Source organism: Suncus etruscus, chromosome 13 (genome assembly GCF_024139225.1).
Source record: "Suncus etruscus isolate mSunEtr1 chromosome 13, mSunEtr1.pri.cur, whole genome shotgun sequence".
NCBI lineage: Eukaryota > Metazoa > Chordata > Mammalia > Eulipotyphla > Soricidae > Suncus > Suncus etruscus.
The window spans coordinates 93,166,095-93,183,216 of record NC_064860.1 but is presented as its reverse complement, the minus strand read 5'-3'; the positions used below and the strand labels follow the sequence as shown (position 1 = coordinate 93,183,216).

Here is a 17,122-nt window from a genome sequence, read left to right as displayed (position 1 = left end):
ACCGCCTTCTCTGTGCTATTTCCATCTCTCTTCCCCTTTCCCGCGCGTCCTTCCACTCAATCCTGCCTGCTGGCTAAACCTGATGCCAAAAAACTGAAATGCAGAAACTACACAGAGAAAAACCCAGGAGGCTCTCCAATGGGCGCGTTTCCTCTCAAGCCCCGCCCCCTGGATGCCGCGCGGCATTCTGGGACTTGTAGTCGCCTGCCTCCTCCTCCTCCCTCTTTTATTTTTTTCTTGGAGCCAAGTCCGTAAGGGAATTCCCAAAGATTTCATTTTTACGACACGTCGCGACGTCAGGTGCGCTTTCCGGCAAAGTGACGTGGAAGTCAACAGCAATGGCGGCAGGAGAGGAGGTTCTGCCATTGCCAACCTCGAGCGACGACGGCTGGTGAGTGAAAACCGGGGGGCTGTTTCTCACGACATCCCGACTCGACTCTGCCCCGGTCCCCGGGACCCTCCAGGACCCCCCAGTTTGGGTTCCAGACGTGGACCCCAGTCCGGTCGAGTTCTGGATGGAGCCTGCTCCGCCCCCTCTGGCCCGGCTGGTCCCCCTCATCCAGGACGCCCAGGGGATCGGGGTGCTCGGGCCTTCATTGGGGGGGGGGTCTCACCTTGCGACCCTCCGTTTTCAAACTGAAGTCCAAAGAGGAGGGCTTAATTGGGTCCTCGTCCTTGGGGCCAGAGAGTGCAAGTGGGCTGGAGAAGATGGAAGTTTCGTGAATGCCATTTCTCTAGCTCTTTTCTTTTGGGACCCTTTGGGGGGCTGATGGGGGGAAGACCCCCTCGAAATCGAAAGACATGATCGAGTTTCACTTTTTGCTTGCGGGTTCAGGAACTGACGACACACCCACCCTGGAAGGAGAGTCCCTCCCACATAAGTGGCATTTTTTTCCCTGCAAGTTTTTTTTTTTTTTTTTTTTTAATGTACCTCATGTTGGCTTTTCCAACTGTTGGCACCGGTTGTCACTTTTTCCTTACTATTTAATCTTTGAGAAAAGATTTCTGCTTTTGAAATGGTTGATATTCATAGTACACAGTTTGGGCCCCCCCCTTTTTTCTCACAAGAGAAAAGGAACTATTTTTGGACGTTATGTGTATAGCAGTGCTTCTCAAATAGTGGGGCGCCCCCCAGGGGGGGCGCGAGGCTCCGTAAAGGGGGTCGCGTTTGACCTCGGCAAACACTGTCATAACAAGCTAAGCCCCGTGTTTATGTCTCTGTATGTCTCTGGAGCTGAGAGTTGCTGTGTCCTGCTTCAAACCCCGCTTCGAAAAGCTATGCATTGCAAAACGTGCTCATTGTAGCCATTAATCCAGACATCACCTCTGATTAAAAAATCAGCTCAAATTCCTATATATATTTTTGTTTTGCAGGTTAAAGTTTTTTTTTTAATATACTATTTACAGTCGTGCAGGGGGCATGAAAAATGTTTTCTTCTTCCTAGGGGGTCATGACAGAAAATAATTGAGAAGCACTGGTGTACAGGAAGGTAGGAGGGCCTGGCAGTGGAAGCTGGGCCCTTCCATGGGCAAAGTGTGTTAGAGGAAAGGAAATTATTTTAGCGATCTGTCCTAAAACTGGACAGTCCAGTTGTACTGACTATATATAGTCAGGGATTTTAATCTCTAAATAAAAATGAAAAAATGTAAAGGGATAGTAGAACAGTAATTGGAAGTATTAATCTCATAGGTATCAAGCATCACCCTTATACATTTTCTCTAAGGCGTAGGAGGAAAACTTCTGGTCACCTCAATTCGATTGTATTCAGAACTGATGACCCAGTATATTCCCTAACAAAATAAAATTGATTCAGTTATTTCGAATTAGAAAGGAGAGTTTCAGGAGGAAGTGGAAACCATGTATTTATTTCACTAGCAGTTATTTGGGGAAAGCTTTGTGAAACAGCGGTGTTTGAGACCTTGAATACTAGAAATTGGACCAGCACGGTCCAAGATGAGCCAGTAACCATCTTAAATATTAAAAAGAAAGGGGTGGAGTTAATCGTATCTAGTTTTACGTAATCTACCTAAAATAATATGTAAATATGTAATAATTGTTTGAAAAAACTAATGTAAAATTTTTGACATTACTTTTGTACCAAACTTTTGCATGTCAATGTTTGGTTTACAACCTATTCTTCAGCATGACCTAGTCATGCATTTCAAATGTTAAATAGTAGCTATTAGTTGCTCACATGGTTAGTGAGCAACATGTTGGATGGGGCAGTTAGTCTCTTACTGGGCAAAACCTATTAATGGAAAACGGAAAACTAATGTTTTGGAGAATAATGCCTAGAATTTATGCAGTTTGTTTTCGGTGAATTGTTGGGTCACAAATTGCCTGTCATCAGGTGAATGAAGACCAGGAGGGGAAATATTTACAGATTTATGGAGTCTTCGAGGTAGCTTTAGTTTAGAATTGTGAACCTCTGTCTGGTTTGCATGGGCAAAACTGGAAAGAATGGTTGCTAGAGGGGCCAGGCAGATGGCCGTCAGGGCTGGAGGGCAGCTTTGCATGGAGGAGACCTACATTTTGATTCCCCTAACCACTGGTTTTGTGTTAGTGTCTTAGGGTTGGTTATTCATTTTCTAGTTTTATATATTTAAGAATGAAACTAGGTCCCTGTTCTCTAAGAATTTGTAGTCTAATTAATGGAGACACATTTATGAGCATCGATTACTTGTTTTTGTTTGGGGCTATACCTGGCAATGGTACAGGGATTATCATTGCTCAGTACTCAAGGAATTGTTCCTTGTGGGTCTTGGGGGGATCATATGGGATGGCAGGGATCATACCGGGTCAACATCTTGTAAGATAAATACCTTTCCTTGTTCTATCACTTTGATCTGACCATCAATTACTGTTCAATTTTCTGTAATGCCTTGAGAACTTATAGTCCATCTAAGCTCATATGGGGTAGATTTGTTGCTATGTAGAAAGTCCCATAAAGTCATTACTTTTATTATTTTATCTCTGGTCTTTGATAGTTTGTTAGTGGTATCTTTAGTTTATTCCTAAACTTTGAAAAGGGAAGGTTGAACTTGTTAAAAAATTTTATACAGGATCAGAACCATAGTATGATAGGTAGAACATTACCTGGCACACAGCCAACCTGAGTTTAATCCCAGAATCCCATATGGTCTCCTCAGCACTGTCAGGAGTAATTGCTGAGTGTAGAACCAGGAGTGACCTCTGAGCATCACTGGGTGACCTACAGAGCACTTAGCCAGCACCAGCCTTTGAGCACTGCCAGAAGTAGCCCCCAAAGCAAAATAGAAATACGTTGTAGAATATATGTTATGCTATTGAACTCTTTCGCATCTACTGTACAAGTGAATCTGTAACAAAGTTGTCCTATTTCCATTTCTACTAAGTATCTCACAAAGTATTCAGAAACTGACGTGTTTGGGTGTGATCTTCAATTTGTAATCAATTCGCTAACATTATTGAGGAAGTAAGTTGAGAATAAACTTTGATGCTCATGCTCCCAACCTAGACATTATGAAATCATCTAAAATATGGTAGTACCAGTAAGTCAGGAAACCACAATTCAACAGGTACACCTTGCCATTGCTTACTCACTGTTATGCAGCTTGCTACTATTTGCAACTAGCTAGACGTTTTGGAATTTTAAATAGTAGTTCAAAGTCAATTATATATGTGGGCAAACTAATTTGCCATGGCTTAAGCATGCTCAGATATTTCGATCCTATATCAATATAAACAGACCGCATGGGGGGAGGGGAGAAACTGTTTCTGTTTTTTTTTTTTTTTTTTTTAAGAGACACTGAATTACAAAGTTATTCATAGTTGAATTTTAGGCATACAGTGTTCCTCCACCAGTGTCAGATTCCCTCCACCCTTGTCCCCAGGTTTCCTCTCTCCCCTGCCCCAGCCATCTTATTTGATAGGCACAGTTTAAAGTTTAGTTGTATGGTTATCCTGCTTTCATTTTTTTTTGTTTTTTGTTTGTTTGTTTGTTTGGGCCACATCCATTGATGTTCAGGGAACACTCCTGGCTATGGGTTCAGAAATACTCCTGGCTTGGGGTACCATATGGGATGGCAGGGGATTGAAACGTGATCTGTCCTAGGCTAGCGCTTGCAAGGCAGACGCCTCACAGCTTGCACCACTGCTCCTATTTAGTCAGATTCATTTCAAACTTGAGCTAGAACCTTTGAAAAACTGAATGTAAGCTACACAATAGTCTGGACTCAAAAAAACCAACATGTGTGTGCTTGTGGATATATATATATATATATATATGTTTGTATATATGTGTTGGTGTGTAATCCATATACACACATATATGGATTGTGTATTTGTTTGGTTGATGTGGAGGTGTGGGGTGCTGGGAAATGAACTGAAACTTGCCCATGTGAGGCATGTACTCTTAGCACTGAGCTATGCCTGGTCTCCAAAGAGTGGAGTTTTTTTCACTGCTAGATCCCCAGTGCCTCACACAGTGACTGGTGAGAATTGGGTGTTCAATGTATGTTTATTGGAAGTACTTGGGTTCAGGGGAGGAAAGAATTCCAAAGATGTGTTTGAGAGCAGCAGAGAAGAATTACTAGAAGCCAATGGTGAGTTTTTTGAGGAAAATCTAAAAACACTATATATATATAAAGAGGTTGAGAACTGTAAAAAAAAAAGTTGACTACTGAATTGGAGCAAGTTTAGAGTTATGATGAGTTTGGGTGAATGAGGAGAGAGTAAGTGGAAATAGGTAGAGGCTGTTGTTTTAGGCAGCTGAATTATAAAGAGAAGGAGAGGTGACTTCTTTTTTGTTTTTTGGGCCACACCCGGTGATGCTCAGGGGTTACTCCTGGCTATGCGTTCAGAAATTGCTCCTGCCTTGGGGAATCATATGAGACGCCAGGGATTGAACCCAGGTCTGTCCTGGGTCAGTTGTGAGCAAGGCAAACGCCCTACTATTGCGCTATCACTCTGGCCCCGAGAGATGACTTTTTAAAAAGGTCCTAGCTCATGGATAGGCCCTTTAAAGAAACATGGAAATAATTGAGGAAAAAATGATCAGAGTATATGGTTCTTTGTATTTTTCAGTGCTGAAAGTACCTGGAAAGTACTTTTAGGGAAGGTACCTAACTTTGTCTTTAGAAAATGTTTTAGAAATCTTACAGTGTGTTCAGATGATGGAATGTTAGTCTGTAGTTGAATAAGCAGTGGGGCATTATTCAGGTCATCTCATTGGTTGCTGAGAATGACTGCTTATTCCTTAATTCTAGTGCTATAATATTTTTTATAAATGCTATCTGCTTAAGAATTTCTGTGGCTGTAAAAAATGCTCCACACCACTAATTACAGGAAGATGCAAATCAAGACTACAATGAGAATATTCACGCTAGAGACTGGCATAAAGATCAAGCAAGACTAGCCAGTACTGGCGCAGATGTGGGGAAAAAGAGACTCTTTATTCACTGCTGGTGAGAATGTTGACTGGTCCAACCGTTTAGGAAAACAATATAGATTTTTCTCAGAAAACTACAGATTGAGCTTTAATACCACCCATTAATACCACTTTTTGGGAGTAAACGTAGATGGCCTAAAAACAATGCAGAAAAGGCATCTGCACTTCTGTGTTCATTGCAACAGTATTCATAAAGGTAAGAATTTGAGAATAACCCAAGTGCTCAAGAACAGATAAATCGATAAAGAAACTATGGGTACATCTTCATAATGGAAAACCACACAGCTGTTAGGGAACATGATGCCATGAAATTTGCTTATACATGGATAGCCATGAAGAGCATCAAGCAGGGGGCCGGGCGGTGGCGCTAAAGGTAAGGTGCCTGCCTTGCCTGCGCTAGACTTGGACGGACCGACGCGGTTCGATCCCCCGGTGTCCCATATGGTCCCCCAAGCCAGGAGCAACTTCTGAGCACATAGCCAGGAGTAACCCCTGAGCGTTACCGGGTGCGGCCCAAAAACCAAAAAAGAAAAAAAAAAAAAAGAGCATCAAGCAGAGTAAATGAGTCAGAGGGGAGAGGAACAGACATGGACTGTTTATTCTCATTTGTGGGATATTAAAAAATAGCATGGTAATGATACTCAAAGATAATAGGAACAGAGGCCAGGAGGACTCTTCATGGTAGGAAGCTTGCCAAAAGGTGTGTGTGGGAGGGAAGTGATGCAATTAGAAGAGAAAAAGAACCACTTTGACAGTGATAGTTGGGAATGATCACTCTGGACAAGAATTGGGTGCTGAAAAGAGATAAAGTGATATTCATAATACCTCTTCAGTAATAATATTGCAAATCATAGTGTGAGGGAGAGGAGGGAGCAGGTAGAGGGAGAGAGAGAGGAAGTGGAGAGAGATTTTAAGACTGAAACCCAATTGGGGGGGGGAGGAATAGAGAAGAGAAAAGGGGAGAGATTTGACTGAAACCCAATCATGAACAATTTCATAACCAAGTTTAAATAAAAGAAAAAAAGTGGGGTTAAAGTAAGGAAAAATTTAGAAAGGAAAAGTTTAGAAAAGATCCTCCTTTTTATATTTGTTTGGAAACGGTAGGCCTGTTTCTTCTGTGGTGTGAGAGATCATCCTTTGTGTCAAGTGGATGGTAGAGGGGGCTGAAAATAGTGATGAGTAGAATGTTTCCAGCATTGATGGAAGATGGTGCGTTTATGATAGCACCTTAAAATTATGGGGGCCGGCGAGGTGGCACTAGAGGCAAGTGCTAGCGTAGGACAGACCGCGGTTCGATCCCCCGGCGTCCCATATGGTCCCCCCAAGCCAGGAACAGTTTCTGAGTGCTTAGCCAGGAGTAACCTCTGAGCATCAAACAGGTGTGGCCCGAAAAACAAACAAAAAAAAAATTATGATAGTTTCTCTTCAGAGTCCTGATTGAGCACAGTAGTAAGAACAAGGAAGGCAGAATTGATTTGAGCCCAGTGTTGGAAATGTGCAGCTTTCTAAATAGAGCAGGGAGATGGAGGAGTGATGGAAGGAATTTAAAGTCTTGGGTCATATACTTCTTACCTGGCAGGGGAGATACCATGATCACGAAGGTGGTTTCCCCAGAATGGGGCTCATCCATTGCACATTGCACTCCGGGTGTGCTGACCCCCGCGATTTCCCCAAATGTGGGAAACTCCACTGCATAATTTGTGGTAGTGGAGGACTGCGTTCGTGCTCTCCCCTGACCAAAAAAAGTCTTAGGTCATGGGGCCAGGAGCGATTTCTGAGTGCATGGAGCGATTTCTGAGTGCATCGCCAGGACTAACTAACCCCTGAGTGTCACCGGGTGTGGCCCCAAAACAAAACAAAGAATTATCACTCTTGTTTTTTAACCCTTGCAAATATGTGCTCATTTTAGAGAAGACAAATAACACACTCACCAAAACAAAACAAACAAAACTGCCCTATAAAATACCAGTAGGAATAAACAGTTTTTTTGTTTGTTTTGGGGCACACCCTGTAGAGGACAGGGTTTACTCCTGGTTCTGTGATCAAGAACCATTCCTGGTGTGCTCTGAGAACATTATGGGGCGCTAGAGATCCAACCCAGATCTGCCACATGCATAGCAAATAGCCTGCTCACTTTGCTCTCTCTTCAGTTCCCTAGGGTGCTTTTTGTACCCTTCCAACATATGTGGGAAAGAGTGCAGGATTTTTTTGTGGGGGAGGGGTCACACCTGGCAGCGCCCAGGGGTTACTCCTGGCTCTAAGCTCAGAAATCGCTCCTGGCAGGCTGGGGACCATATGGGATACAGAGATTTGTTTGTTTTGGTTTTTTTTTGTTTTTTTTTGGGTCACACCCTGAGGAGCTCAGGGGTTACTCCTGGCTCTATGCTCAGAAATCATTCCTGGCAGGCTCGGGGGACCATATGGGATGCCGGGATTTGAACCGCTGTCCTTCTGTAGGCAAGGCAAACGCCTTACCTCCATGCTATCTCTCCGGCCCCTGGGATACAGAGATTTGAACCAACGTCCTTCTGCATGCAAGGCAAATGCCCTACCTCCGTGCTATCTCTCCAGCCCCTGCAGGCTATTTTTAAAGCATTTACGACTTTATGTTAATTTTAAAACTTTTTGGAGGGGCCACACATAGTGGCATTCCTAGCTCTGTACTCAGAAATTGCTCCTGGCTTGGGGGACCATATGGGATGCCAGGGATCAAACCCATGTTGCTCCTGGCTTGGGGGACCATATGGGATGCCAGGGATCAAACCCATGTCAGTCCTGGGTCAGCCGCATGTAAGGCAAATACCCTACCACTGTGCTACCACTCCAGCCCCAATAGTTTTAAAACTTTTTTATTTTATGCTTTATTTTTACCCAGCAGTGATCAGGGTTTACTCCTGGCTTTGTATCCTGGTGGGGCTTGGGGTGTTTATATTTTTGTGCCATGGATTGCCAGAATCATCAAACGCAGGTCAGTTCTGTGCCTTCCCCTATGTATTATCTCTCTAGACCCAAGTATTATTACTTCACTTTTGCATTTAATAATTTAAATTTTTCCCTTATAATTTAGGTAATATGGTTACAGTTTGCTAATTCTTACGGTTTTGATCTACATTTACTGCTCCTTTCAGACACCAAAATGCACAAGGTCCTCTACTGCTGTCCTTCTGTTACTTCTAGTTCACACATTGCCTTATTGCTACCTCTCCCACCCCCCCACCCCACCCCCCCCACACACACGCACTGTTTGGTAATCTTTAGTTTTGTAATCTGAGGCAAAGGATTGTCATTGCTCCATACTGTCTTTTCTTTTGTTTTGCTTATGTACCACAAATGAGTGAGAATGTCTGATATTTTTCCTTCTGACTTACTTTGTTAACTGGATACCCTCCAGTTCCACACAGATTGCAGGAGACTGCAAGATGTCATCTTTATTACAGTTCTGTAGGATTCCATTGTGTATGTATGTAGTATATATATTATGATTTATCCATTCTTTGTCATTGGACATATTTGAGTTGTTTTCATATCTTGTGTTTTGAACTAAATAAGATTTTTTTTATCTTTGAACTAAAGATTTATTGATCATTCTATATCTCAATGGATTGTTGTATTTAGAATAAGTGGGGATTGATTAAAACAAGAAAAACACTTTAAGTAGCTAAAAACCAAGTAATTGAGGAATTTAAAATGTGATATTTAATTTTTTCTAGTAGTACATTTTCTGTAAAATATTTGGGAGGAGGGATAGGCTTGAGGATCACACCAGCTGTACTCCTGGGCTATTCCTAACTTCTGTGCTCAGGAGTGTTTCCTAACATTTGCTCATGAACCATATGTGGTGCCACAGATTTGAACCAGTGAACCATTGACTCAGGGTCTCGTGACACTTGGAAAACTTCAAATTGAAATTGTTTTTCCAAATTAAAATGATTAATCCTAGAAGCATTTAGGAATTCCTAGTTTGGTTGAAAATTAATGCTTCCCTGTCTGTACCCCCTTAAGTTACATTGTACAAGTGCATTCGTATTCTATAGAATTTACTTATTTGGTTGAGAATGAAAAATCTGATTCAGTTGGTAGCTTGAATATAAACACTGCACCCCCCCCCCCTTTTTTCTTTTGCTTTTGGGCTATAACTCTCAATACTCAGGGGTTACTTCTGGCTCTGCACTCAGGATCCACTCCTCACAGTGCTCAGGGAACCATTATAGAATAATGTAAACCTAACCTGAGTAGGCCATGTGCAAGGCCAATGTCCTAACTGCTGTACTAGCTCTCTGGCTCCTGAACGCTAAATTTCTTACAGATTTAGTCATATTGTCTTGCTGCAGTTAGATTACAATGCTTATATAAGGTGATCTTACCACAAAATATTAGAAAAGGGGAACTCCTTTTCTTGTTTAAATTTTTTTCTTCCCTTCCCTTCCCTCCCCTCTCCTCCCCTCCCTTCCCCTCCCTTCCCTTCCCTTTTATTGTTTTTGGCCCACATCCTGTGATGCTCAGGGATTACTCCTGAGTATGTGCTCAGAAATCACTCTTGGCTTGGGGTCATACCCAGTGGCACTCAGGGGTTACTCTTGGCTCTAGCTCAGAAATCACTCCTGGCATGCTCAGAGGACCATAGGGATGTCAGGATTCGAACCACCGTCCGTCCTGGATTGGCTTTGTACAAGGCAAACGCCCTTACACTGTGCTTTCTCTCCGGCCCCTCAACCAGGGACTTTATATGACCTCCCAGGATATTCCAGGAGGCACATGGTGAAATTGTGCGAATTCAAGGCCACAGGAAGGAAACAAAGTTTGAGGGAGGTAATGCTTGGAGAAAGGTTGAGAGATGCAGCTGCTGTAGAGGAAGAAATAATCTGTGAGCCATTGAGTTTGTATCTTTCGTGAGGAACTTGGTCCTTTTTGGAATGACTTGACTTCATTGTGTTAGCTCTTCACTCTTTGCACCTGCACATTTGTGCTGTTTGTTGAAGGTCTACTAGATCAACTTTCAGAACATTTTGTTTAGGAGATAGCATTGCTTTTTAAATTATTTAGTTTCTGAGAAGTGTCTTTTACTAGCATAGGGTAGAACATTTATCCAAAGAAGTTCTAGGCTTTGTATGGAACATGTCTGTGATTCCCTGGTGACGACATCAAAGAATTCAAAACAGCTGTATCAACAGAGATGTGTTTCTATGTTGTTAGGATTGTAGAAGTATTTTTAGGATTGGGCACTTTGCCCAAAAATAACTTTGTTGTATGGAATAATAAAGAATTTAACAAAGCTATTTCAAAAAGAAATCAAGACTGTTGCACAGAAAAAAAGAACTGTTATTTCAATTGAATGATAAAATAATTTTAACTCAATTGGTATTTATAATGTACATGTTAATTATTTAAACTTTTCAATTCCAGTTTAAATGATTCCTTTTTAATACTCGTTTCATAGTTAACATTTTTCAAATTTAAATTGGCTATTTTTTACTTTTTGGCCAGAGTAGAATACAGAAGCCCTAGTGTTTATTAATCTATCTCAATCATTTCTCAGTAGTAGATTTGAAATCTTTCTCTTCCTTTCCAGTGCAACATTTGGTTGACTGTATAGCAAAAATAATTTTTTTTTGTTTTGGGCCACACCTAGCTGTGCTCAGGGTCTACCCTTGGCTATGTGCTCAGGGACCACTCCTAGCCACCTCAGGGAACCATAACATTTGCCAGGATTGAACCTGGGTAAGATGTGTGTGCAAGGAAAATGCCATACCTGTTGCACTATAACTCTGGCTCCCAAACAGAAAAATCTTATAAAACAAAATATTTCTTATATGGTAATTAGTTATATGACATATTATATACTACGTATAGTATTCCTTCTTATCTGTATCAGAACTCATAAATCAGTGACCTCCGGGTTGCAGAAGAGTATTTAGTTTTATACCTGTCTCAAAGTCTTTGTCCACATATCAAACGAAGCTCACACCAGTGCTGGGATCTTTCTTTGATCATAGGAGTTTATAGTAATTTTATTAAGAAATCTTTCAAATACGATCACTGCTGTTATGTTTATCATCCAGTCCCAAATGATTACATTTTCACTGAATTCTTTTCTTTTAGGAGAGCTATAACAGGCAATTGTACATTTAAGCTAAACATTTAGAATCCTATAAGTAGGAAAGGGAATTTACCTGGGTTTATTGAGAATTAGAATGGGTCTAATTTATTTTCATTAAAACCACAAAAATGTGGCAAAAACTGGGCTTTGTAAACCTAATGGAATATTTTGCCTTTTAGGCTGCTTAAAGAATTTGGGTATTGGCTGAGTTATGGGTTTTTATTTGTATAGATTTCTTATTGTATACTAAAATATTACTGACAACAGTGTAAAACCTCAACTTGTGAGAGTTCTTAGAGAATTTCATATTTTTTAACAAGGACATTTTTTTAGTATGTTTTTTTTGGGGGGGTGGATGGGTGGTTATACTCAGCAATGCTCAGGGCTTACTTCCGGCTCTGTACTTAGGAATCAGTCCTGAGAAGCCTTGAAGAGACTGTACCAGGGATTGAATCTGAGTTGGCTGTGTGCAAGACAAGTGTCCTACCTGCTATATTATCCCTCCGATCCCAGGAATTTAATGTTGTGTTTCTTGGTTTTTGGTTGTGTGTGTGTGTGTGTGTGTGTGTGTGTTTTGGGTCACACCCGGCAGTGCCTGGCTCCAGGCTCAGAAATTGCTCCTGGCAGGCATGGGGGACCATATGGGACGCTGGGATTCGAACCAATGACCTCCTGCATGAAAGGCAAACGCCTTATCTCCATGCTATCTCTCCGGCCCCAGGAATTTAATGTTTTAAGCGACTATTTCTTGGTTAAAAAGCAGTTAATATCTTAGTGAAAATTTATGTTCATTACTTATAGTGGCTCTTGGGATCAAGCCCAGGACACAACACATGCGAAAGTTTCCATTTTTAATTATTGTTGTAACAATGTGCTATAAAATATAAATATAAATGTCACATTTAATTTTCATGTTAGCCATAGTAGACTCTAACTATGTAATGATATATTTCATGTCATATTATTTTGATTTCATATATAATAGTGATATATTAGAGGTTTTTTTTTGGTTCCTTTACTGTTTCATCTCAATTTTTCTGATTTGTAAATTGGGGGCAATAATTTAATCTATCACAAGAATTTAAAAGTTAAATATACAAAATGTAACTGGGGATCGGATAAATAGTACAGTGGATAAGGCAAATGGGACTGATCTGAATTTGGCCACTGACACCCCAATTGGTCCCTGGCCTTTGTAGGAATGATCTCTGAGCCTAGAACTAAAAGTAAGCCCTAGAAACCCCATAAGCCCTGAGCACAGGCTGGTGTGGCCCAAACAAACAAAAAATGTTTGGAATGTGTCTTTAAAATAGGACCAAGTAAATGCTATATAAAGTGTTAGTGATTGTTACTACCGTAAATACTGCTGTTGTCACTGCTTGTCATTGCTGTCAGCCTTCTTGCCTTTTAGAGCTAGATACAAAATAAGACTACATTGAATGAAACCTTAGATTCCCTTTTAAGAAAACAAGTACCATGACATTACATTTTGGTTACCCATAACCTTTTATTCTTAGATACAGTATTATATAGACTATACTTAAAGATGAATAAAATATAAAAGAGTAAGTAGTAAAATCTAGTGAGTAGGAATTTTGCTTTTGTTTTGCTTAGGGAAAAAGATCTTGAAGAAGCTCTGGAGGCTGGAGGCTGTGATCTTGAGACTTTGAGAAATATAATTCAGGGTAGAACCCTGCCTGCTGACCTGAGGGCCAAAGTCTGGAAGGTAATTAGCAACTAAAAATAAAATTATTCAATAATAACGTTTAAGAATGTTTATTTTTAGCTATTTTAGTTGCAGAATATTTTGTTACCTTATGTTTCTGATGCTTATTTTAAACATTTATCAAGCAGCAACTTAATGTATATTGCAGTTGTGTTTAGTATATTTAGGTTTTGAATGGTAATGTTTTCATGGCAGCCATTAGAAATGGCCAGAGAGATAGCACAGCGGAGTTTGCCTTGCTAGCAGCTGATCCAGGACCTAAGGTGGTTGGTTCGAGTCCCAGCGTCCCATATGGTCCCCCATGCCTGCCAGGAGCTATTTCTGAGCAGATAGCCAGAAGTAACCCCTGAGCACAGCCGGGTGTGGCCCAAAAACCAAAAAAAAAAAAAAAAAAAAAAAAAAAAAGTGATGTAATTTATTAACATTGTTTACTGAAAATGGAGACTAAACCATTGAACAAATAGACTGTATAGTTGTAATTATAGAATTATCTTAGTGGTTTTGGGGTCACACTGGCAACACTCTGGGGTTATTCCTAGCTCTGTGCTCAGAAATAGCCCCAGGCAAGCTCGGGGGTCCATATGGCAATCGGGGGATCAAACCCAGGTCAGTCCTGGTTCAGTTGCATGCAAGGCAAACGCCCTACCGCTGTGCTATCTCTTCGGCCTCATGTTTTAGTGATTTTTAAATAGGGGATGGAGGCGAATTAAGTGTTGTAATTACATTTTTCCTTGGTTTTATTTTCCTCTTCAACTTTTCTCCAGTGCACATATATTGTTATTTTTTTAAAACATACATCAACGCAAAGGATAATAAAGACCACCTATTATCTGTCATGTGTATATCTTAGAATATTGCTTTATACTTTGTTCTTGTTTGATTTTGGGGCCATACTCAGTAGTGCTCAGACCTTTACTCCTGGCTCTGCTCAGAGATCTCTTTGGATGGTGCTTGGAGGACCACATGTGGTGCCTGGGATCTCATTTCAAGGCAGGTTCACTAATCTCTTTCCTTACTATCTGGGTCCTCCACTGTATTATGTGAAAGTAAATCCTTGATAGTTTACTAAAATAATTCAATAGGAATTTTTTTGTTTGTTTGTTTGTTTTTTTGCTTTTTGGGCCACATCCTGTGACACTCAGGGGTTATTCCTGGCTTTGCACTCAGAAATAGCTCCTGGCTCCAGGGACCATATGGGATGCCGGGGATTGAACCCAGGTCCGTCCTGGATCGCATGCAAGGCAAATGCCCTACTACTGTGCTCCAGCTCTGGATCTCATGCTTTCATTGTTGTTGGCTCTGTGGTTCAGATTCAGAATATCTCAGTTCTGTTCTATCTATGTGTGGGAGCTCACCAACTCTTATCTGTTACCTCCCATCTGTCTCTTACTTCTTCCCCTCATTTTCTTTCCTATCTGTAATCTTCCCTGTTCTATAATCTAATGACCAGGAAAATGATAGGTACCACCCTCCCTTTTTTTGTTTGTTTTTGAACCACACCAGCAGTGCTCAGGGGTTATTCCTGGCTCTGCATTCAGAAATCGCTCCTGGCAGACTCAGGGAACCATATGGGATGCCGGAAATTGAACTCAGATTCGTCCTGGGTCAGCCGCATGCAAAGCAAATGCCCTACCATTATGCTATTGCTCTGGCCCCAGGATCGTCTTAAAGGATTTGGGGTCTAAGTGTGATTCAGGTGTTAGGCACAGGCCTACCCTGTGAGACCCTGAGTAGGATTTCCATGACTACATGCATTCCCCTTCCTCTCTCCCGGTACCACCTAATATGGCCCTAGTGGTCCCTCAGCACTGCTAAGCCCAAGCATCACTGGCCTGAGCACACAGCATACATAGCATAGGGATGTGGAGCCCTAGAACAATGCTGAATGTTGTTCCTATCAATGGTAACACTTTTTGTTTTGTTTTGGAGTCACACCCAGCAATTTTTAGGGTTCACTTCTGGCAGGCTTGAGGTACCATCTGAGATGCTAGTCTTCAAACCCAAATCATCAACTTGCAAGACAAGCACCTTACTCACTCTAGCTTCACAACAACAAATTTTTTTTTTTTTTTTTTTGTGGTTTTTGGGTCACACCCGGCAGTGCTCAGGGGTTACTCCTGGCTCCATGCTCAGAAATTGCTCCTGGCAGGCACAGGGGACCATATGGGACGCTGGGATTCGAACCGATGACCTCTTGCATGAAAGGCAAACGCTTTACCTCCATGCTATCTCTCCAGCCCCACAACAACAAATTTATTACTTAAGAAGTAAAGGCTTTTAAGATGTACATAATAAAAAAAAATAGTAATTCCTTAATGTGCCCTAACATCGCTGTTCTGGGCAAGGGGACTCCGATGTCTCATTTTATAAGGGCAATAATCCTAATCACACCCCCAGAGGTCACCTTTAATACCATCACATGGACTTCGGATTTTAGCATGTCATTTTGAAGGGGTCCATAGATATTTAATCTGTAATACTAGTGATGCTTATTTGAAAGAAATTTTCACATGCAATTATATAAAAATTTTAATCTGTAATTCATTTTGTTGGATTGACATGAAGCTGTAAAATTTAAGAGGTCTAAAAATAATTGCTTTGCTTCGTTGTGAAATAGCTAAGAATACAGCGTTTATGGAACACAGAAAATATTGTTTTATAATCTTCCCTGTTTTCAGACCTTTATATCAGTACAGCATATTGTTGAAGAATGAGAAACAATGTGAAACTAGTTGTATTTTTTTAATCTTTCTTCTAGATTGCTCTAAACGTTGCAGGAAAAGGTGATAGTTTGGCATCATGGGATGGTATTTTAGACTTGCCAGAACAAAGTGCTATTCACAAAGATTGTTTGGAGTTGATTGGTAAGTTTAATAATTTTCAGTGACAAGTTTTGGAAATAATTTTTGGATGGAGAAATATCGAACACTGATCTTTAGTTATAGAATTTTTTTTTAATTTATGGGATTTTTCTTTAAAGATTTAAATGAAAAAAATTTTAAATGTTTCAAGAAAGTAAACCTTTGTTTTAGAGTTTGTTTTGCCTTACAAATGAAAATGAAAATGTACTTTCACTTGGGGAGGTGGGGTTGGCGCTAATTTTTCCTGGCTCTGCTCAGGAGTTACTGCTGGCAGTCACTACTAGGAACTGGGCATTTGTGGTGCTAGGGAATGGCTGCATGTAAGGCAGGTACCTGACTTTCTGTACTATCTCTCTGGCCCTGCATTTGCAATTTCTTCGCAGTTTTTTTTTTGGGGGGGGGGGTCACACCCAGCAATGCTCAGGGGTTATTCCTGGCTCTATGCTCAGAAATCACCCCCGGCAGGCTCGAGGGACCATATGGGATACCGTTATTCGAACCAGCGACCTTCCGCATGCAAGGCAAATGCCTTACTGCTGTGCTATCTCTCCGGCCCCTCTTCGCAGTTTTTAAAGAGTTCTATGATAGTATAAGTCCTCATAGTAAAGGGAAGTCTTGATTAAGAGTATACCTATAAATTATATATAGTCATCTGCTAAGGAAAAACTATAGAGAGGATCAGAGGTGTGGTTCAGTGGTAAAACACTTGCCTTGCCTTGCATGGGTTTGATGTTTGGTTTCTAACACTGTCCCGTCCAGGACTCCCCCAATTCTCCCCTCAAAAAAGAGAGGGAAAAACTATAGTAAATGGTTTCCAGTCATCCTGTGAGGACTTTGTCAGTGTTAATTTCATTTTTTTTAGTTCATCTGTTGCAATCTTTTTGTTTCTCTTTCCCTGATATTTCAGTTAAATTTAAATAGAATTTTGTTTACTAAATACAACAGAATAATATTGGTGATGTGGGCAAAGAAAAGGGAATTTGGTGATGTAAAATGAATTTCTTTCCCT

The 17,122-nt window shown here is 40.9% G+C and overlaps 1 protein-coding gene and 2 non-coding genes across 3 annotated transcripts in view; 2 read left to right on the top strand and 1 right to left on the bottom strand.

Moving 5' to 3' along the window:
* Window positions 1-328: 328 nt before the first annotated feature.
* The window catches only part of TBC1D23 (TBC1 domain family member 23), a 63,851-nt gene continuing 47,057 nt past the window's right edge, over window positions 329-17,122 (top strand). Inside the window, exons 1-3 of the mRNA XM_049785389.1 lie at window positions 329-391; window positions 13,141-13,252; window positions 16,011-16,116. Of these exons, the coding sequence (XP_049641346.1) occupies window positions 339-391; window positions 13,141-13,252; window positions 16,011-16,116 (271 nt within the window). The 5' untranslated portion in view covers window positions 329-338. The remainder of the gene's footprint in view (window positions 392-13,140; window positions 13,253-16,010; window positions 16,117-17,122) is intronic.
* Window positions 6,994-7,164, top strand: LOC126026994 (U1 spliceosomal RNA). The gene has a single exon (XR_007502174.1). It is a non-coding gene; the product is annotated as a U1 spliceosomal RNA (small nuclear RNA).
* LOC126026436 (small nucleolar RNA SNORA40) lies at window positions 11,278-11,401 on the bottom strand. Its single transcript, XR_007501708.1, has one exon. It is a non-coding gene; the product is annotated as a small nucleolar RNA SNORA40 (small nucleolar RNA).